Here is a 21,624-nt window from a genome sequence, read left to right on the forward strand (position 1 = left end):
AGGAGACTGTGGTAGTATGCTCCTCTAGACCATAATCTATTAGTACCTGACTTGTGGCAATTATAGAAAACCATTACCATCAGCATCACCTTGCCCAATAATTTTTGGGCATGACCCTTAAAAAGTCAATGGTGAACCAAGTGGCAGATCATCTCTCTGTGAAGAACCAGGAATCACAAGAGAAATGGAGACCAAAGTGCTCAAAGACCGATATATCAAATTTGAGGCAGTTGTGGAAAAAGTGAATGGATTTGTTTTCTACACATTTCAGGATGTTTTGTATATGATAGAGGTTCTCACACACAGTATGAATTCACCACCACCAAAAACAGCGAAGACCCAACCACTATGGGGCAGTGTGATGCTGATGGTTTTCTAGGACCACCACAGTGAGGAGCTTACTGCTGCAATCTCCTGTCAAGGTTACAGGAGGATTTAAAAATAAAGTTTTTTTGCAGGATGTAGCTTTGCTCCATTGTATGGAGTTATGATGATACACCTAGCACTTCAGCTGAAGAGGTCATCATGATAGGCCTGACACTGCTGCAGCATTTCCACTGGAAGTGTACTGGAACTTAGAAACAAATTAAACACTACAGTTATTTTTCATTTCTAACAGCACAACATGTAAAAACCAAAATTCAAGTATATGCCTTCATACTCATTATATTTTTGGCAATTCATGTCTTTACAATGGCAAGACACATTTGAAGCAACACATTTTGTACTTCTTTCTTTTTCTGGTGCCTTTGTCCCATATTGGCACAAGGTTAGCATGCTTAGGAACAGATTTAGTATGGTTAATTTGAGGGGTGGCCAGATGCCCAGCCTGTCACCACTCCATTACCCCAGGGACAAAATGTATGTCCCCCAGCTGCCTGCATGTACTGTTAATTCTTGATATTTGCGAATTGCAAAACTGAAGCAGGAGTTAGATACGAGTCTGACATTAAGCTAGTGGGATGTGAGAAACTGCCTAAACACCATATCCAGGCTAGCAAGCACACCAACAATTATTATTAATCCACAGGACAGATTCGACTTGGCATCAGCACACCTCCCCATCCTAGAAGCGGCACTTAAACATACATGACTATCCAAGGAGGCATCACATTTTGTACTTACATTTAAAAATTTGGCCATCCTGACAGAGAAACACATATCACAGAAGATAAACAACAATTAAAAATGATCTGCATTCAATAAAACTATCTTTAGAGCTGACTGTTACTGAATGAAAGCAATTGGAGTCATGTAATACAATTTGACTGTCATGTACCACTCTGCAGTAGTAACAACACTTACTTGTTGACCCACTAGATATCACTGCTATCACATGTGCTGTTGCCTTATTCAGAAAGCATATAAATCTTTTTTTTTTTTTTTTTTAATCACTGCAGCATACGTACTGTAAGGCCACAATGTTCTCGGGAGCTGCAACCCACAGTTTGAAAACCACTGTTTTATAGTTTCCTGCAACTTATCTCTAGATGTAGACAAACTATTTCATCTTTATCAAATGCCAGATCATGCCCCCAAGTTGTGATAAATTTATTAGTATCTGCATGCTTACATGTAGGCTCTTATAGATTCATTATTATAGAGGCTTTGGGTTGAAAAAATGCTTGAAGCCATTTACGGTCAGTGATTAAATGGAATCTTGTTTCATATAAATACCTGTGTGGTCTATCCTGCTGTGGCTAGCAATGTGCTGCTTTTGGGTGAGATACCACCTGCAGCTGTATGTCTTTAGTGAGATATTGATATCATTACACCAAACCGTAACTTATAATTTAACATTAGTTTTAAACTATTTCAACACAATTTTGCAAAAATGTGAAATTTTATTAGATAGCACCTTATGACACATACGACTCAGTGGACCCAGATTAATAAAAATTATTGGCTTGTGTTCTTGCATTTGAAGGCAGGATGAAAGTAGTCAGTATTCAACCAGTCATAAGTGATTATCTAGCCATTACTACAACATAAACATGACAACTCAGTGAAATGTGGATATTAAAAAAAGTCTGTTTTTCCCTCATTCAGACCCTATAGTGCACTTGTTCACTGCAGTGGACAACTGTTAATGTCACTTATTACGCATTTTCAGTCAGTCCTGAGGCTGCATATGCACACAGCCCACTCCAGTAGACACTCCCTACTGGTGTTGTTCCCTGTGTGTATTTGCCGTCTCAGGACTGATTGAAAACACTAAAGAGCAACTGTTAACAGTTGTCCACTACTGTGAGAATGTGCACCATAGGGGTAAGGCAAATATAAAGATCATTCCTTTGAAATAGCCATGGCTCATTTCCTTCTTCACCCTTGTCAGATGAAGGCTTGTGCTCTGTCTCTAGTGACCTTATTGTTAAGGGAATATTAATTCCCAATACATCTTTCTTTAGACCCACTAGGACAGCTGTGCATATAAGCATGCTGCTTCCGGGATTCAAACATATGTGCTGGCTCTGGATCAAATCAACCTGGCGCATTAACATTAAGGGTTGGTGTGTTGGCCAGCCTGTGTCTTGTTTTTAGCAGTTTTCTACAGTAATGGGCTGGCACTCATGTTCTACCTCAGTTACCAGATTCATGAACAATTTCACATAGGATAACACTGGATAGAGACAGTTGGGGTACACAAATTCTGTCCCAGGGGAGAAGGTGTAGTGACAGGAAGGGCACATGGCCATGCTCTACCATAAACATTTACCAAATCCAGTAATTACCATGCCAGTCTCTTGAAGATACAGGATAAAGGCCAGCGAAAAAAGTTTATGAGTCCTTTCTTCTTTGCTAATAATAGCCAATTAGACCTACTGTAACGGAGTTCTTATTCTGCCTTGAATATGAAATACATCAATATTTAAAACTTATTATAGTGCAGCATTTTGATGATGTACTGTTTTGTCAGTTATTCAGTAATGTTTTGTTATTATTAATAATAAGTACAGTTTTCTGTGAAGCAATGATACATCACTCATTTCATGTATATTCTTGCAATTTCAGTTCACCTTTTAAGGTTTCTACAATAACTGGTGAGGATTATATATGCTTATTACTAATAAATATTATTTTACCTTGCAGGAAATAATAGAGTTTCCATGCTTGAAAGTTAGTGGCAAAACATTTGAAGTTCTGTCACAATTCCACCATTACATTAGGCCAATATGCAATCCTCTGCTGTCAGATTTTTGTGTGGCCAGGACTGGAATAATTCAGGTAATTCATGGAAAAGAATTCTAGTACTACAATTTTGTGTACCATTAACTGTCAAAATGTTTATATTATTGTGGTCTTTCTGGTGGAAATACCTGGAAAGGGATTACATGTGGTACTGTAACTAGATTCATTAATGAAAGCCATAATATAATCTAGTAATATACTCCAAAGTCTCTGTATGGTGCATGGTGGAGGGTACTTTGTACAACTTATAGCCATTTCCATCCCTGTTCCACTTGCCAATAAAACGAGGGAAAACCAGCTGTCTGTATGCCTCGATGCGAGCCCCAATTTCTCTTATCTTATCTTCATGGCCCTTATTGAAATATACATTGGCTGCAATAGAATCATTCTGCAGTCAACTTCAAATAATACACCTCCTAAAACAGTGGGAGAATAGTATCTCCACAAGTTGTAGTGATAGTGTTGATATCACAAACTGCGTAGGAAATACCCTTGAGCATATGGTTAACTGCTGTCCAGTGTGAGTATTACAAAGGAAAAATCTCATTAGTTGCTTCCAGTATGGCTTCAAGTAGTATTGTTCAGACCTAGCTAACCTGATCCTGCTGTAGGTGGGTTAAGAGGACAACACCTTGTAAGGAAGGATATTCTTTGATATTGGAAAAGCAAGTGGCACTGCATGGAGGTATGATGTACTTAGTCAGCTTCACAACTGGGGCATGCATGGAAGTTATTAAAATATTTTCTTGCAGAGCAGTCATTCCATTAATGAACAGCAGTCATGTTATCAATTAATGTTATATAAGAGAATGGTTGCAGTAGATGAACAGTTAATTGCAGATGTGTTCTTGTGCTGTACTTGAAGGTGAAATTGGTTGAGCTTGCCCTCAGGATCAAGGAAAACAAACAGAAATGTTTGAAGCTGTGTATGGAACTCTGCAGATGTGTGTAGACTCAGATGGGTGCTACTTCAAAAGTGGTCACCACTAATTGAACATCTGATTAGTGCACAAATTTCCAGCATCAGTTTCTTTCCTTTTATGCCATGCCCACTCAACACATTTTCCAGCAGAACACAAAAATCATTTATAGCAACCTGCTCATTCACTGCTGTTGATATTATAATTATTTTTATTTTTATGAAACTTGCCCCAGCACAAGACCATATTTGAAGGTCAAAAACAGTTGTGCATTAATATACCAAGTGAAGTAATTTCTTATTATGTCCTTTGTACTGGTGATTGAACTCTTTGGCTGTGGGTTTTCACACATATTTAGTTGGCACAATACACTTACCTCCGTCATTAGTAAGTTTATGTCAACTACATTTTGAACACTGCAGCTGCCCTGTGCAATGTGACAATTTCTTTAGCTACCACATTTCCTTAGTTATAAATTTATGTCTAATTTAAAGTTAGGACCACTTATTTTTATCTTGGAAGTCCTTGCTTCACATGTACATGCTTTACCTACACACACTTTTAGATTCACTGGTATTCTGATATAGCAGAGCATTTGCCATGTGACTCTCCTTTATGTTTGTTAGCAATGGAAAATACATCTAAAATCAAGTTACAATTTTTGTGTATGTTTGGAAACTACTTCTGAAATCAGTCATGTTTGTAGACTTAATAATATTACTGATCTTCAAATCTGATAGAAGTTTCTGTATGAGGAAAATAATGAATGATCTCATGTTCCTTGCTTAACATGCCATGTGTGTATTGTAATGACAACTGCTAGATTGTTTTACAAGTGGATATTTTTATTTTTTTATTTTATTTAGGTCAGTGAAGCACAAATAAATATCAGCATATTGGATTAATTATGTAAGATGTCTGTATTAGCAATTTCAGTATTTAAAAATAGACTTTAAATGATTATCTAACAAAGCAGCACTGACCGACTGCCTGGCAGTAACAGAATAAGTAATTTAACAAGAATGAAACAGTAGTAATATGACTACCAAATTGGTGGATGTTGGGAAGGAGAACAGAACATTATTGTGCTTTTGGTCATTAGTTATTATTGTTATGTTTTTGGCAGGACTGTATTTGATTAGTATATTGTGGAAGTAATTTACGAAAATTGCAAAGAATAGTTTTTAAAAGTGTCATTGAGAATGTGCACAAATGGATATTATTTTCATATTGATCATTTTATTGTCTCTGCTGGCCAGTTTCAGTGTTCGTAGCTTCTGTGCTATTTTTGTCACATGATCTCCATCTTCAGCAGAGTATTAGGCAAAGGTAAAATACTTTATTAGTCTCAAGTTTGATCAGCTGGTTCCATTGGCATTTAATGCATTCTGTAGAGCATTGCTTTTTAGTAAACAATTTTGATAGAGACATCAGAAATTTTGATAGAGACATCAGAAATTTAAACCTTTCTCTGTTCATTGGTTAAGATGATATTCTGAGGCATTTCGTTCATTTAATGTGCATGGTCTCCAATTTATAATGTTGTACTATTGAATAAGACCAGTATGTCATCAACATGTCTTTTATAACATCTTACTTTAATAACTAGGTGATGGTTCATTCTAAATAATTTATATTCTAAGTCAGTAATAAAAATATAAACATGTAAACTGACAAGGCAGCTGCCCATAGCTAAACCATCTCTCAAGGTACTTTCTATTATTAAAAAAAAAAAAAAAATGCTAGCCTAGAGTTAACAAATCAGTGAACTCATATGTTTCTTATAAAATTAGATTTTTGTGCCCATACAAGTTATTTTTAATTATTTCTTTTGTTTCCTTGAAGGGTATGTTTGTGTAGAGGTTAAAGATATAAAATTATGCAAATATTGAAGTAGAAGTAGTTGTATACATAACTGCAGGTCTAGTTTGACAATGATGGGACAGCCATTTGGCCTTGGTCATATAGTTGGAACCATTTCACATCTGCTTGAAATCTGGGTGCACTTTACGCAATGAATTGGTTTATAACTACTCTCTACTAAGTATGTATCTTCAAATTTTTGCATGTCATTGAGAATATCATTTAGTTTCTTGCTGATTGTGAATTCACAAAAAGGTTTTTCTACAACTTAGAAGTGGAATCTGACAGAATTTCCATTATATTGTTGTTATTGAAAAATTATATGGTTGTACTGAAACATTGACTATTGTACGTTACAACTACAGACTTACCTTTGTGTGTCCTGACTATTAAAAACATTATTGTTAGTAATGACTGTACAGTCACTGTCTTTCTTGTTGTTAGTATTTCCTTTTTCTGCTTGTTTAGTGATGATATTGTTGACATTGTGGCCTTTGAAAATTTAGCCATTGTCTTTTCTGTTCTAGTAATTGCCATTGCTTTACTAGCCTCGATAAATGTAAAAAATTCGGCTTCTGATATAATCCAATCTTATATGTAATACTGTATATGCCACATTCCTTTTGCAGCATTATGCTGCTGGCCAACAACCATGTCTCCACTATTTAGACAACCATTAGCAGTCTGCCAAAGAATATACTGATTGCAAATATAGTCATGTTACATCATTAACCCAGTATGTTAATGTTTATCCATGCTTCACTAATCTAAATAACAGTAAAAAATGCTGTGTGTAAAACAATCTGGTGGCAGTCATTACAGTACATACATAAGAGGGCGTGCTGAAAATTAATGCCTCCTAAATTTTTATGTCAAAACTCTTTAAGCTTTTTAAATAAAACAAATGTTGTTAACAATCTACATTTTTATTCTTCATCTCTATGTATGTACTTATTTCTCAACATAGTCACCATTCCAGTTAGAGACCAGTTTGTTGATGTTGTCATCATAGAATGTCTGACTTTGTTGACACTGTAACAATCTCATCTCTGCTTACTCTGCTTCATCACTATTAAAATGAAGTCTTTGAAGATGTTCTTTAACAATCTTAATGTTGGAGGGAGATGAAAATCAGATGGAGCCAAGTCAGGACTATATGGATGATGACTGATGACAGCAAACCCAAGCCGTCAGACTGTTGCAAATGTTGCAGGGCTCATGTGGGGTCTGGCATTATCATGCTGAAGGATTGGGTACTCCTCATATGGACTAACTCTTAGAATTCATGCATTCAGTTTCTGAGGGTCTCGCAGAGCACTGACATAGTTAAGTTACACATTGCCATGTTGCACACTACAATTCTGAACCCTCTACCAAACAAGGTGGTACAGTGTTTAACACACTAGACTCGCACTTGGGAGGATGATGGTTCAAACCTGCGCCCAGCCATCCAGATGTAGGTTTTCGATGATTTCCCTAAATCGCTCCAGAAAAACGCCTTGATGTTTCCTTTGACAGGGCACGATTGATTTCCTTCCCCATCCTTGGTATAATCTGAGCTTGTTCTCCATTTGTAATGATCTCGATGTTGATGGGCCGTTAAACCCACTATTCCTTCCTTTGGAGCCTCTAGTGGTAGAGGGTTGCAACTTCCCTCAGTGAAGTGGCAAAGTTGAATGAGTAATATGCATTATATGTAATACCTCAACCGATATTGAGAACAGAATAAAAAATTTTGAAGCATTACTTTTCAGCACACCTTCTTAGTATGTTAAATGAGGAATAGGACATCATTCATTTCCTCCTTTGTACATAAGCTTACATCAGGTTTGGAGGTTGGCAATATTGTACAAATGCAACTGACATTTAAAAAAAAAATTGTAGTAATTCCAAATATACCCCAAAACTATAACTTCGCTTCAGATGTATTTTTAAATGTAAATGAACACGTTAGTTGGGCACATAGCAAATGCTGTCCTGTATCAGTGTGCGAGTGAATCTACAAGTAAGTTTGTGTGTGTGAATTACTGTGCACAGGGCAGCTGCAGCATTCAAAATGCAGTCAACATAAAATCAATAATGATGAAGACATAAGTGTATTACCCCAACAGAAGATGAGCGAAAACCCCAAAGCACGTCTTGGCATAAATTAAGTTATATGAAAGTGGCTGATTGCTTATTTTTGTGTAATTAAATAGTTCCTTAGCCACACAAGCAAACATGTTTCCTTGGTGTTGATGTACAATGCTGCCCGTAAAAACTGCAATACCATACAACAAAAATTGACTTATTATGCATATACAGTGAGGTGAGAAAAGTCATGTAATACCTCCTAAGGTCGTATCAGACCTTTTGTCTAGTGTAATGCAGCAACTCGACCTGGCATGGACTCAAAAAAATTGTTGAAGTCACCTGTACAAATATTGAGCAATGCTGCCTGTAAAGGCATCCATAATTGCAGAAGTGTTGCCAGTGCAGGATTTTGTGCACAAACTGACCTCTTGATTACGTCCCATAAATGTTCGAAGGGATACCTGCTGGGCAATCTGGGTGGCCAAATCACTGACTTGAACTGTCCGTAATGTTCTTCAAACCAATTGCAAACAATTGTGGGTCAGTGACATGGCATTTTGACGTCCATAAAAATCCAACCCTTGTTTGGGAACATGAAGTTCATTAATAACTGCAAATGATGTCCAGATAGCCGAACATAGCCATTTCCAGTCAGTGATCACTTCAGTTGGACTACATGACCCAGTCCATTCCATGTAAACACATCCCACACCATTATGGAGACACCACCAGCTTGCACAGTGCCTTGTTGACAAGTGCCACCCTCAAACTCTACCATCAGCTCATACCAAATGGAATCGGGACTCATCTGACCATGCCACGGTTTCCCAGTCATCTAGGGTTGAACTGATACAGTACATAAAGCTACTACCTCTTGCAGCAACAATAATTGTGACTCAGCTGGACATCAAACTGATCTGAGTGTGGATGACATAGAGGTACAGCATTTCAGGCTGCTTAAACTCTGAGATAGAAATCGTCAGTCATAATGGCTGGAGAGTGATGGTGAGCATGTCTTAGAAACCCATGACCACATGTTTTCAGTGGGTGAGTAATCTCTAGAGAACACTCTGGCCAGGTAACAGTTTAAACACCCACCCACCCGCCCCGCCATATCAGAACATGAAGAACATGAACTGCAGTCTCACATAGACCTTGAAAATAGGTCATAGCCACTTGTTTTAACACTTCAGAAAGGTGACACCTACTGTGCAAATTACTGGCCATGCAAACCAGAATGTACACTGCTGGTCATTAAAATTGCAACACTGTTGCATTTGGCAAAGTCCTTTCTCCTAGGAATGTTCACATGTGGATACCTCCATGCTATGTGCAGAACCGTGTTATCACTGGCTGAACCCTAGCGTTGCTACCTCTGAATTACGGGTTACTGGGATCGATTCCTGGCCGGTTTGAGGATTTTCTCTGTGCGGGGACTGGGTGTTTATGTTGTCCTCGTCATTTCATCATCATCCTTATCATTCGTGACAGTGGCTAGCTTGTACTGTGAAAAAAATGGGACTTTGTACGGGCACTGATGACCGCGCAGTTGAGCACCTCACAAACTGAACATCATCATGATCACTGGCCAAACCACTGGCAATACACCTCTGTCTGCTGCTGAATCAAGGGGAGTTGCGACAGTGATCACCATGATGGTCACCTTACATGAGGCATAATGTGATCTTCTCACATTTAAATGTGATTTATGAATGCGAAACGAACTGCGTAATCTGTCCGTATATATATACACAGAATGTAGATATAGTTGCCCCCAACTAATTTATTTGGCCCATCTGTAACAATCTGTGGTGTTGGGTTTTCTTCAAATTGATGTACTTGTGGTACACCCTATTCACAGTAAGCCTACATGAACTCAGAGGTAGTGTGTCTCACATGTCAGACACCCACAATTTGGTTGCAATCAGATGTGCTGAAATTGTAGATCTCCCCATACTGGACTCGAGTGTCAAGCCAATAACCAGCACAAAGTCTGGCAACATCTCAGTTGTGTGACTTGCTGAAATATTACATATTCTCATGACCGAAGAGTCAAGCAGTGTATTGCTCCCTCCTACGTATATATCTCGCGAAGAGACCGTGAGGATAAAATCAGAGAGATTAGAGTCCACACAGAAGCATACCGACAATCCTTCTTTCCACTAACAATACAAGACGGGAATAGAAGGGAGAACTGATAGAGGTACTCAGGGTACCCTCCGCCACCCACCGTTAGGTGGCTTGTGGAGTATGGATGTAGATGTAGATGTAGACTTTTAATTTATTACTTGTTTACTGCTTACTTTATTCACAACACATATAACAGGCAGTAGACACACATACCGCTAGATACACCTGCAAAAATTATATCACTGTGCATACACAGTTCAAGAGATATGATGTCATAAGCATTGAGATGCATAAAAATGAAACTGCAGGGCGAAATTCGCTAGAGATACAGGTGAAATATGTGTACAAATACATGAAAAATGTCGTAAATATATTCAACACGTGCGTATGCAGGCAAAGACACAAGAAAACAGCTCATCCTAAACCAATCGAACAATATCGGTCACATTTGGTACACATATTAGCTATGATCAGAAAAGATATACTGTGAAGGTAAGAACCTCTAGACTCCTGTTGGGCTTGTGGTAATAACGGGGAAAGAGAATGGGGAGAAGGAGATGGACAAACAGAGAGTGTGGAGTAGGAGATGGACAAACAGAGAGGATGGAGGAGGAGATGGACAAACAGAGAGGGTGGAGGAGGAGATGGGCAGAGGAGGAGGTGGACCGAGAGAGGGGACAGAAGGAGATGCACAGAGGTAGGGGGAGAAAGAGATTGGAAGAGAGTGGGGGGAGGAGGAGATAAAAAGAGAGGGGGAGGAAATTGGCAGAAAAGGGAGGAGGAGGAGGGGACTGACAGAAGAGGAGAGAGGAGTAGGTGGACAGACAGAGGAGGGAGAAGGAGATGAACAGCAAGAGGGGTGAGGAGGAGACGGACAGGGAGAGGTGGCAGGAGGAGATGGACAAAGAAAGAGGGAGGTGAAGATGGGATTGGATATATAGAGGAGGAGGAGCAGATGGACAGAGAGATGGGGGGCGAGCTGATGATGAAGAGTGGATTAGCAGTAGGAGTAGGTGGCCAGAGAGAGTGGTGGGAGGTGATGGTCAGAGAGTGGAGGAAGTGGACAGAGGAAGAGGCTGGTGAAAATGTATATGGTGGAGAGGGGGGGGGAGGGAGGGAGCAGGAGATAGAAAAAGAGAGGCAAAGAGGAAATGAACTAATGGAAGATTGGAATAAATACATACCCAAGCAACACCAGATACTTGGCTAGTATTTGTATAAAGGTTATTACTATCAGAAGAAGCCAATTTACTCTTAAAAATTTTTCCAGCAGTGTTGATTGCATGGTTGTAATTATTACTTATTTACCAATTCAGGTAGGCTGTCATGAGATAGGTTTATTTTACCCTACTGTTGACTGTGTCATTACGATAGCTTTGTTCGATGTATTGAAGGGCTATATCAAATGCCTTTTTAACATCTGTTTGTGATACTTGAGCTGTAGGTTCATTGTCTTCATTGCCATCATCATCTTACCATCTATCTCACTCTCATTACTTGTTTGAATTACAGCGTCAATGATTTGGTTGTCAGTTAATTATTCTTCTGTTCTGCAGTCAACGTTAGCTGTACTGATCCACTCACTTATGTCACTGGGCTCAGCATCTGGCAAATCCCTCAAAATTGCTGTCGTATGGTGCATGGGGTGTTTTATCTTTATACTATTCACCATGTTTTTTTTTTTTTTTTTTTTTTTTTTTTTTTTTTTTTTTTTTTTTTTTAAGTCACGAACAATGGCATCTTGTGACTGCCATTAGCATTACTACATTGTCTCCGTCTAATTTTTCATAAAATCAGTGCCTTTTTTGTGATTGGTCCAGAATCTTGCAAAGTTTCTCAACCATTTCTCACCATCATTCGCCACTGTATGACGTTCAAGATTTTTCCTGCTTTTTTTTCTCTCCAGTCTTTTGCAGTTGGTATGCCAACCACTACCTCACTTTCAGTATCTGTAACCATTGAAGCACTTCCAGTTTCTCTGCTGAAGACCATATCACATGTTTATGTTCATTTGATACCATAATTTAGTTTTACACACATTAATATGTAAGAACAACACTGTCGCTAATTTATAAAACATATCCACAACAAACAGGTGTCCGGAGACATATTCAACAAATTCGAAATGCTTCATCAGTCAAAGAAGGGAAGAAAATGGATATTCTGGAAGAGATAAAAATATTATTCATTTTAAAAATCAGCCAGATACACTTATTAACAAATGGACCGATGAAAAACAGAGGATACCTCAACAATTTTGTTAGCACTCTGCTTGTGGCTAATTAAGGAAAGAAAAAGAAACTATAGCTGTTGCATTTGTAATTACCAAACTGACATATAAGATTAGTCACACATGATTTCCACACTGACAGATGGAATTATTAACATTATCTATATACTAAACAAACTTTAAATTTTCAAACTTGCCATTTTGTAACACTTTTTAATAACTTCATCTTACTTCATTTTATTAGCTCCTCTCTTTATGTATATACTGATATCATTAAGACACCTACACTTTTATTCTTTGGTCAGTATTCTATCTGTGCATATTTTCTGCCTTATATGCACAAAATAAATGTCAAAACTGCAAAAAACACCTTGAATAGTTTGTAAACTAACTTAAATTGAGACACAGGTTGTGAAGACACTGCCAATTTAAATATTTGCCAGACTTAATGGTAACTATTTTTTCTGCAAATTTACCTTAACACCATTGTGTTCTTATTTCATGCCAGTAACATAAATATTCTATTCTGTACAGATATGCACTAGACAATAACTTCATAAGCCAAAACCAGTGGTGAAAATAAATAAATAAATAAATAAATAAAAGCCTAAGTGAAGAAAAAAATGCCACATTCTTCCAATAAATATTTGGCTGTGGTACCCTCCATGAAAAAGACTAATGATGTGTGTCACTTTTTATCATAAGAGATTCTCTCTGGTTTCCAGTGTCTGTCTGAAGTGGTCAAGACAGCCAGTCTAACTTGCAACATAAAGACAGAGCTCACCACATGTACCATCATTGACAGGATCAACTGTGGGTCTTTGGTACAGAGCTGAGTGGAGATTCTGGATAAGAGGCTCAGGGAGTCCTGTATCTATGTAGGTTGCAGATTTCCTTGACTTGCACCATAAGGTAGGGGTATCAGGTTCTGCTTAATAGATCAGGTATCCATTACACACAGGAGGCAGCTACATGGGCGGCAGTTGCTATGTGGAGTGGACTGTGAGCAGCTTTTTAGGTTAGATGGTTGCAGAATTGTAAAATTGTTTCAGTCTCAAAGGGTACAGGTCAAACACAGGATGGAGGTAGATCTAGGAAACATTGGTATTGTAATTTTAAATTGTTGTAGCTGTGTTGAGAAAGAAACAGAGCTCCAAGCGCATATAGAAAGTACTGAAGCAGAAATCATTATAGGCACTGAAAGCTGGCTAAAGCCACAGATAAGTTTTTACCAAGCCTGATGATGATCAGAAAGGATAGATGCACTTCTGTTGGTGGTGGCTGTTGGTTGCTGTTAGAAGTGGTGTATCTTGTAGTGCAATTTAAGTAGACAGTTGGTGTGAGCTAATATGGGTAGAGGTTATACTTAACAACTGGAATAAGTTAGTAATTGGTACCTTCTACTGACTCCTGTCTCAGATGACAGTTGCTGAAGTGTTCAAGGAAAATTTGAGTCTTATCTCAAATAGGTACCTGACTCATACAATTTGTTGTTGGTGGTAGGGATAAAACATTGTCCAGAATTGTACTAAATGCAGTCTCCAAAAATTATTTTGTCCAGTTATTTCAGAAGCCCAATTGAAGTGTTGCAATAATGTACTTGGCCTCTCAACAACAAGTAATCATTAGCGAATCATCATGACAGGTACAGGGATTAGTGACCACAAGGTCATTGTAGCAAGACTAAGTATGGCAACATCCATATTCACCAAAAATAAGCAAAAACTATATATACACTCCTGGAAATTGAAATAAGAACACCGTGAATTCATTGTCCCAGGAAGGGGAAACTTTATTGACACATTCCTGGGGTCAGATACATCACATGATCACACTGACAGAACCACAGGCAAATAGACACAGGCAACAGAGCATGCACAATGTCGGCACTAGTACAGTGTATATCCACCTTTCGCAGCAATGCAGGCTGCTATTCTCCCATGGAGACGATCGTAGAGATGCTGGATGTAGTCCTGTGGAACGGCTTGCCATGCCATTTCCACCTGGCGCCTCAGTTGGACCAGCGTTCGTGCTGGACGTGCAGACCGCGTGAGACGACGCTTCATCCAGTCCCAAACATGCTGAATGGGGGACAGATCCGGAGATCTTGCTGGCCAGGGTAGTTGACTTACACCTTCTAGAGCACGTTGGGTGGCACGGGATACATGCGGACGTGCATTGTCCTGTTTGAACAGCAAGTTCCCTTGCCGGTCTAGGAATGGTAGAACGATGGGTTCGATGACGGTTTGGATGTACCGTGCACTATTCAGTGTCCCCTCGACGATCACCAGAGGTGTACGGCCAGTGTAGGAGATCGCTCCCCACACCATGATGCCGGGTGTTGGCCCTGTGTGCCTCGGTCGTATGCAGTCCTGATTGTGGCACTCACCTGCACGGCGCCAAACACGCATACGACCATCATTGGCACCAAGGCAGAAGCGACTCTCATCGCTGAAGACAACACGTCTCCATTCGTCCCTCCATTCACGCCTGTCGCGACACCACTGGAGGCGGGCTGAACGATGTTGGGGCGTGAGCGGGAGACGGCCTAACGGTGTGCGGGACCATAGCCCAGCTTCATGGAGACGGTTGCGAATGGTCCTGGCCGATACCCCAGGAGCAACAGTGTCCCTAATTTGCTGGGAAGTGGCGGTGCGGTCTCCTACGGCACTGCTTAGGATCCTACGGTCTTGGCGTGCATCCGTGCGTCGCTGCCGTCTGGTCCCAGGTCGACGGGCACGTGCACCTTCCGCCGACCACTGGCGACAACATCGATGTACTGTGGAGAGCTCACGCCCCACGTGATGAGCAATTCGGCGGTACGTCCACCCGGCCTCCCGCATGCCCACTATACGCCCTCGCTCAAAGTCCATCAACTGCACATATGGTTCATGTCCACACTGTCGCGGCATGCTACCAGTGTTAAAGACTGCGATGGAGCTCCGTATGCCACGGCAGACTGGCTGACACTGACGGCGGCGGTGCACAAATGCTGTGCAGCTAGCGCCATTCGACGGCCAACACCGCGGTTCCTGGTGTGTCCGCTGTGTCGTGCGTGTGATCATTGCTTGTACAGCCCTCTCGCAGTGTCCGGAGCAAGTATGGTGGGTCTGACACACCGGTGTCAATGTGTTCTTTTTTCCATTTCCAGGAGTGTATTTTCAAAAAGCAGAAAAAATTCGCTTGTCACGTTCTTAAGGGCAATCTGCACTCCTTCCAAACTAACCGTAGAAGCACACACAGGATGTGGCTTTAATTCAAAGAAGTAGTGTTGCTAACAGTCTGAAGAAATTCTAGTCAAATGTAGAACATACCAGTGGGAAGACGCAATAAATACCTTCACTGCATAATAGCAACAGTAATGTTACCAGAGACAATGCCACTAAAACAGAGTTACAAAATGTAGTTTTCCAGAATTCCTACACCAAAGAAATTCAAATCTAGAAAACTGCTAACACAAGGAACTTAGAAGTTCAGGGCGCTTATAATTAAACTTTAGCTACCTGAGCCAATGTATACTGAAAACTGTTTATAATGTGGGTATCCAAGTTTATAGGAATGATATTTAGACTGTGCCTACAGAGTTTTCATTTTTAGTGTTAGTGTCATTACTTGCCATTATGCACTGTTGTTGGTATGGCAACGTAGGGTTGAAACATAAGCGTCATTGTGCATTACAGTTGCAGACAGTCAACATGGATATGGACAAGGTGAGCAGGGCTTTACTCATAAAGCTGTCGTATCAAAACAACAGCAATAGCACTGTTGCTCTTCGCGAGTGTCAGTGCATTATAGGAATATGGAGAGGCCTTGTTTCCCCACTGGGGTTGAAGAACCTGATTCAGTAGTTCAAATTACCTGGCAATTTGGAAATTGCGCCACAAATTGTCTCCTAATCATATTACTTGCCTATTGAGTATTGTCTTAATTGTTTGACAAGATTTCTGATTTCCTGTCAGAAAGGTCACAATTGTCGAGTAAAACAGAAGTGATATTTGGCATTCCCTAAGGAAGTGTTGTAGGCCCTTTGCTGTTCCTAATCTATTTAAATGGTTTAGGAGACACTCTGAGGAGCCCTCTTAGGGTGTTAGCAGATGATGCTGTTGTTTACTGTCTACTAAAGTCATCAGAAGATTAAAACTAATTGCGAAATGATATAGACACAATATTTGTACAATGTGAAAAGTGGCAATTGACTCAAAATAAAGGAAAGTGTGCAGGTATTCCACATCAGTGCTAAAAGGAATCCGTTAAATTTCATTTACGCAATAAATGAAACATTTTAAAGGTTGTCAGTGCAACTAAATACCTAAGGACTACAGTACGGACAATTTGATCTGGAATGGTCACATTGATATTGTGGGGAAGGCGAACCAAAGACTGTTTTACTGGCAGAATACTTAGAAAGTGCAAACTGTCTATAAAGAGACTGCCTACACTATGCTTGCCTGTCCTCTTCTGGAGTTGTGCTGCATGGGGTCTTGACCAAATAGGTATGATAAAGGATGCCAAAAAAATTCAAAACAGGGCAGCTTGTTTTGTATTACTGTGAAGTAGTGGTGATACTGACATGGATATGAAATGTCAATTGGGATGGCATCATTAAAACAAAGGCATTTTTCATTATGCAAGATCTTTTCATGAAATTTCTATTTCCAACTTTCTCCTCCAGAAGTGAAAATGTTTTGTTGATGGCCACTGGCATGTGGAGAAATGATCACTGTGATAAAAAAGAGAAATTGCTATTCAAGAATGGCATGGTAAAGAAAGGGTCTGAAGGTAGTTCGATGAACCATCTGCCAAGCACTTAAGTGTGAATTTGCAGATTAGTCATGTATATGTAGGTGTCAACAGGACCTTAACTATAAATTTCCATCCTTTTTTGTATCTTGTCAAAATTGCTTTATAGGGAATTTATACTATTAAATAAAGTAGTTGATAAAATTATGTATGTTCCAAAATCACAGGTGGCACTAGTATAACCATCACTTAAAAAGAGTTAACTGTAAAACATTGGGTTTAAAGGTTCCCTTTTCCTAAGGCTATGTGAGACAAGGACTGAAGCAAGATGTTGAAGGCTTTTAAAGTAGGCCAGATGGATAAGTCACTTAGAAACCGTGATTGGATAAGATACAATAGCAAGGAGAATATATATACACTCAGACTCACACCTGTTATCCTAGTTTAAGTAACAGGTAAGTAGCCACGTTTTTTGTCTGCTATTGTTATTACTAGCTCTCATTTATTACTTTCTTGTATTTAGAGAGCTATTTTACAGTTTTTGCGTTTTTATTTGTGTGCAGTATTTTTCACTCCTCTCTCTTGTCATATTTCATTCCAGGAGATAATTGATAACTCCGAGACATTTGAGAGCATTTTTCAGCAATTCAGAATATGGCTTCACAATAATGACTTCAATAACAGATGTGTGTTTGTAACGTATGGTAACCAGGATTTCGAAAGGCTGCTGCCAACTCAGTGCCAGATTTCAAATATTGCTGTTCCAAGCTGCATGAGAAAATGGCTTGATTTGAAGAAGGTAAATGAATATATTTATACTCAGTTGCACATAGATACAGAAATGACAGATATCTCTGTAAGTGAACATGGAATTGAGAAACAACTGTTTTGCTAAAGGGAAGGTCACTTGACTAATTGGGGTGTCATTGGAAGTCAGTGTCTGTACAGATAAGTGAAATGCTATCTGTAGACCAGTTCCAAGTCCTTGAGGTGGATCCACATGCCTTTAATATACAAATGTGGATATTAAAATTTTGGAAACTGTTTTAACCAATTTGGTGTGCCAGATATATCTTTTTAACCTTATGTTCTGCCACAGTTATTTTTGGCTGCTGAATTCTTTACAGTTGGCTCTCTCATTACTATAAAAATGAGTTATATTATTTTGGTGCCTCATCCTAATGTTTTAACAAATTCAGATTCTTGTGTTTGTGTCTGATGTGAGAATACACTTTTTTACATTTAACCACAAACAACTGTGTCTTTGAATTTCTACTTTTCATCAAAAACAAAATTAAACTTTTGCACAGTCATTGATTTTGATTTAATTTCTCATACTGTTGGCATTTTTAAAGGTGAGTTACACACAAGCTAGTAGGAATTTACCCTGGTTTATTTACAACTAGAGTTATATATAGGATGCTCCTCGGAAACAGTGCTATCTAGCTTTAGTCTGTATTCCAAAGCAAAGTCCAGTCCATGCTGTATCAGAGTTCCGCTTAGGACAAACAGAGTCCATGATAATAGTACCCAAGCCAAACCAGTAGCACACTCATTGCACCCTCCACAGATTGCATCCCATTTGATTCAGACCAGTCCTGGGCCAGTTTATATGCTAGATTCTGGTGTGGCCTTATCAGAGAGCACTCTTGATGGCAAGCATCAAGTTAGACCAGTTCTTAAGTATTGATTATTGGTCTAGGAGCCCTACCAACTCAGAATAAAAGAAAAAAGAAGATTCAGAGATGAGGTGCATGATTTGTCATGGTTTTGTTTTGTTGTCAAGAGAGTGTTATAAAAATACTTAACAAGCTGCAATAAGAGACAACAAATGTAGTGTGTGTCGTAAAGAGTCTTATGCTAAACATGCTGAGCCCACGTTCCAATTAGAATGAAATAATATATTGCTTTTTCCAGCACACCTCACATAATGACCACAGTGTTAAAATTAGAGAAATTGTGCTTGTTCAGATGGGTACTGACAATTGTTCTGCATACGTAACATCTGTGAGTAGAACAGGATTAAGGTGAAATGAGTTTGGTATGTTATGTGCCCTCTGCTAAGGACAGTATTGTTTGTGCAACATAAATGTAGACAAAACTTCCGTGTAGGTGCAAAAATACCATTTATTGGAGAACAATTCACAAATAAACTGGGAATTGTATACAGTAGAGAACAAATCACCGCCTGTGCAGTATATGACAGAGGCAGAATGGACAATCACCTTGGAAAAAATGCAAAATGTATCTTTATTTGCTAAAGCCTTGACTGAAACATATTCTCATCGAGCCTCTACAAAGTTAGGAGGTATCCCTCTCACTATTATTACAGACAAAAGCAGTAATGTGACCAACGGAATTATCTTTTAAAGAGGTCTAATGCTCCAATTTGATGAAGAATTCAAACTTGGAATTTTGTGGCATTCAAAGTGTATGATGCATATAGAGAGGCTCAAAGAAAACTCAGGTTGACTCAGGTACCTTCATATTTACATTTTGCCAGAAAAAATAAAGTTCATGTTATAGAGATATGACACTAAGCTCGACATGTTTTCAGTGTTTCCTTTTTGATTATATATCATGTCACTTTCCTTCAGAAGTATATATGGTAATGCTGAACTCCACATGACAATCACACTTGCCAACAACCTCCACAGTCTACAAACCCATATTATTTTCACTCGTCCTGGTCACAAGTTTGCCTGATGTTTAAAAAGGAAAAGAAGATACAGGAACATAAAATGTTTGATCACCTGTCGTATGTCAAAGGCTGGCGCTCCAAAATAGTAATAATAATAAAATTTTTCAGGCTTTCCTAACATATCTGTTGCAAATATTCTTCTCGAGTTTGCCACCGGGTCATACTGTATGAATTCCAGAATATTTCATCAATACAGCTGTTCGACATCTTCAGATGGTGATGGTTACTGTTGTCACTGCTACAAGATGCAGATGACAATAATTGAGTGGGGATGGGGGTGACAGTTATCTGGCCAGGGCCTGGCAGTATGTGTGTGTGAAATACACTCGCAGTTGGAGGAAAGCAGCACTTGTGCCCCCTGGCGGGAGCTGCAGAAAGGCCTTCCATGCATGTGCTGTGGGCAAAGACTGTGCTACTGGACACTCCTGTGCTTAAAAACTGAATCACACGTCAGCAATTCCCTGTGTCGAGTCATGAATCGGAAACTCTTGTTTCTTCAGTTTTCATTTAATGGCACCTGGATTCCAGGCAGTGCTTAACTGAAAACCACTGTTGATAAGATTGCCCGCTGTACGGATATGTATGGCCTCCCTAAGAACATAGTTCCAGAAATATGATGCTGAATATAAAACTTAAGTCTTCTTGTAAAACATACGATGCCTGATGACCAGGCAGTGCTAAACTACCGCTGATTTGTCAGGTTGTCCCAGGCTTGTATGACAATGGTGTTCAACAAAACATTCCTGCACAGTTTGGCATGTCTACCTGGTATAAGGTATTCCAAATTGGCGTGGGGTTTGATATACACCTTAGGAAACATGACTTATATAATATCCCATGCCAGTGTGGGAAGTCTTATATTGGGCAGACATTCCGAACCGTGGCAGAACATTGTGTTGAACACATTTGCAAAATAATAATAACATGTAAATCAAGAACCTCTTTGTTACAACTCTTGGGCCTTGAATGTCCCATTACAGTAGAAGTACCTGTAGACAGAAGATGTTACACCAATAGTAAGGGAAGCTGGGGAGGAAACAGAAATAACTCACCTTTCATTTTCATTGCTCATATTCCCCTCTTTTAATGCTCTGACAATGTAACTGTAGCAGTTATTACCACCACCTGGCAGAACTCAAGAAATTGATGCCACCCTTCTCCACATATGTGTTGCACTGGAAGAATCGCAATTACTGGAAAATCATGTCTCGGGTTGAAAGTACCATATCTTTAGTTACAATCAAGCCAGCATGATAGGAGCTTCAGGGGGCATTTGCACATTGGTGCAACCATCCATTTTTAGTGAGCAGGTTCTACAGAACACCACCGTTAGGCCATAGCCATTAGAATCCGACTGTCTGCCTTGGTAATAATTCACAACTTATACTCTCCCCCTCCCCTGCCGCCCTCCCCAAAAGTAGGGTTGTATCTTATTGGAAGGTGGAAGAATTGTTATATCTTATCCTGCTGGCTGATGTCAACATACACAATTATGTGCAATGCAGTGACAATGCAATGAGTAGAGGTCAACTAGTCAAGCACCCAACTTCTGGATTTCAACCTTTATCTTATGAATACAAAGATTCCAATGCATTTTTAGTGTCCACTCCTGGCACCTTTTCTGTGATCAGCTTAGCACTCTGCAGTCTTTCTGTGATACAATTGCGTGCCTATAGTGATGTGTTCTATGGTGGTCTCAAGAAATAGCTGAGGCCATAGAAAACAGACAAAAAGCATTAGAATGACAAATGAGACATACCTCTGCTAGTAATCTATTC

The 21,624-nt window shown here is 39.4% G+C and overlaps 1 protein-coding gene across 2 annotated transcripts in view; it reads left to right on the forward strand.

The window, feature by feature from the left end:
* LOC126298764 (ERI1 exoribonuclease 3-like) overlaps positions 1–21,624 on the forward strand; it is a 110,765-nt gene that overhangs the window by 39,163 nt on the left and 49,978 nt on the right. For both annotated transcript variants that reach the window (XM_049990217.1, XM_049990216.1), the window contains exons 3-4: positions 3,091–3,225; positions 17,747–17,944. In XM_049990217.1, coding sequence (XP_049846174.1) covers positions 3,091–3,225; positions 17,747–17,944 — 333 coding nt within the window. The remainder of the gene's footprint in view (positions 1–3,090; positions 3,226–17,746; positions 17,945–21,624) is intronic.

This window comes from Schistocerca gregaria, chromosome X (assembly GCF_023897955.1).
Source record: "Schistocerca gregaria isolate iqSchGreg1 chromosome X, iqSchGreg1.2, whole genome shotgun sequence".
Taxonomy (NCBI): Eukaryota; Metazoa; Arthropoda; class Insecta; order Orthoptera; family Acrididae; genus Schistocerca; species Schistocerca gregaria.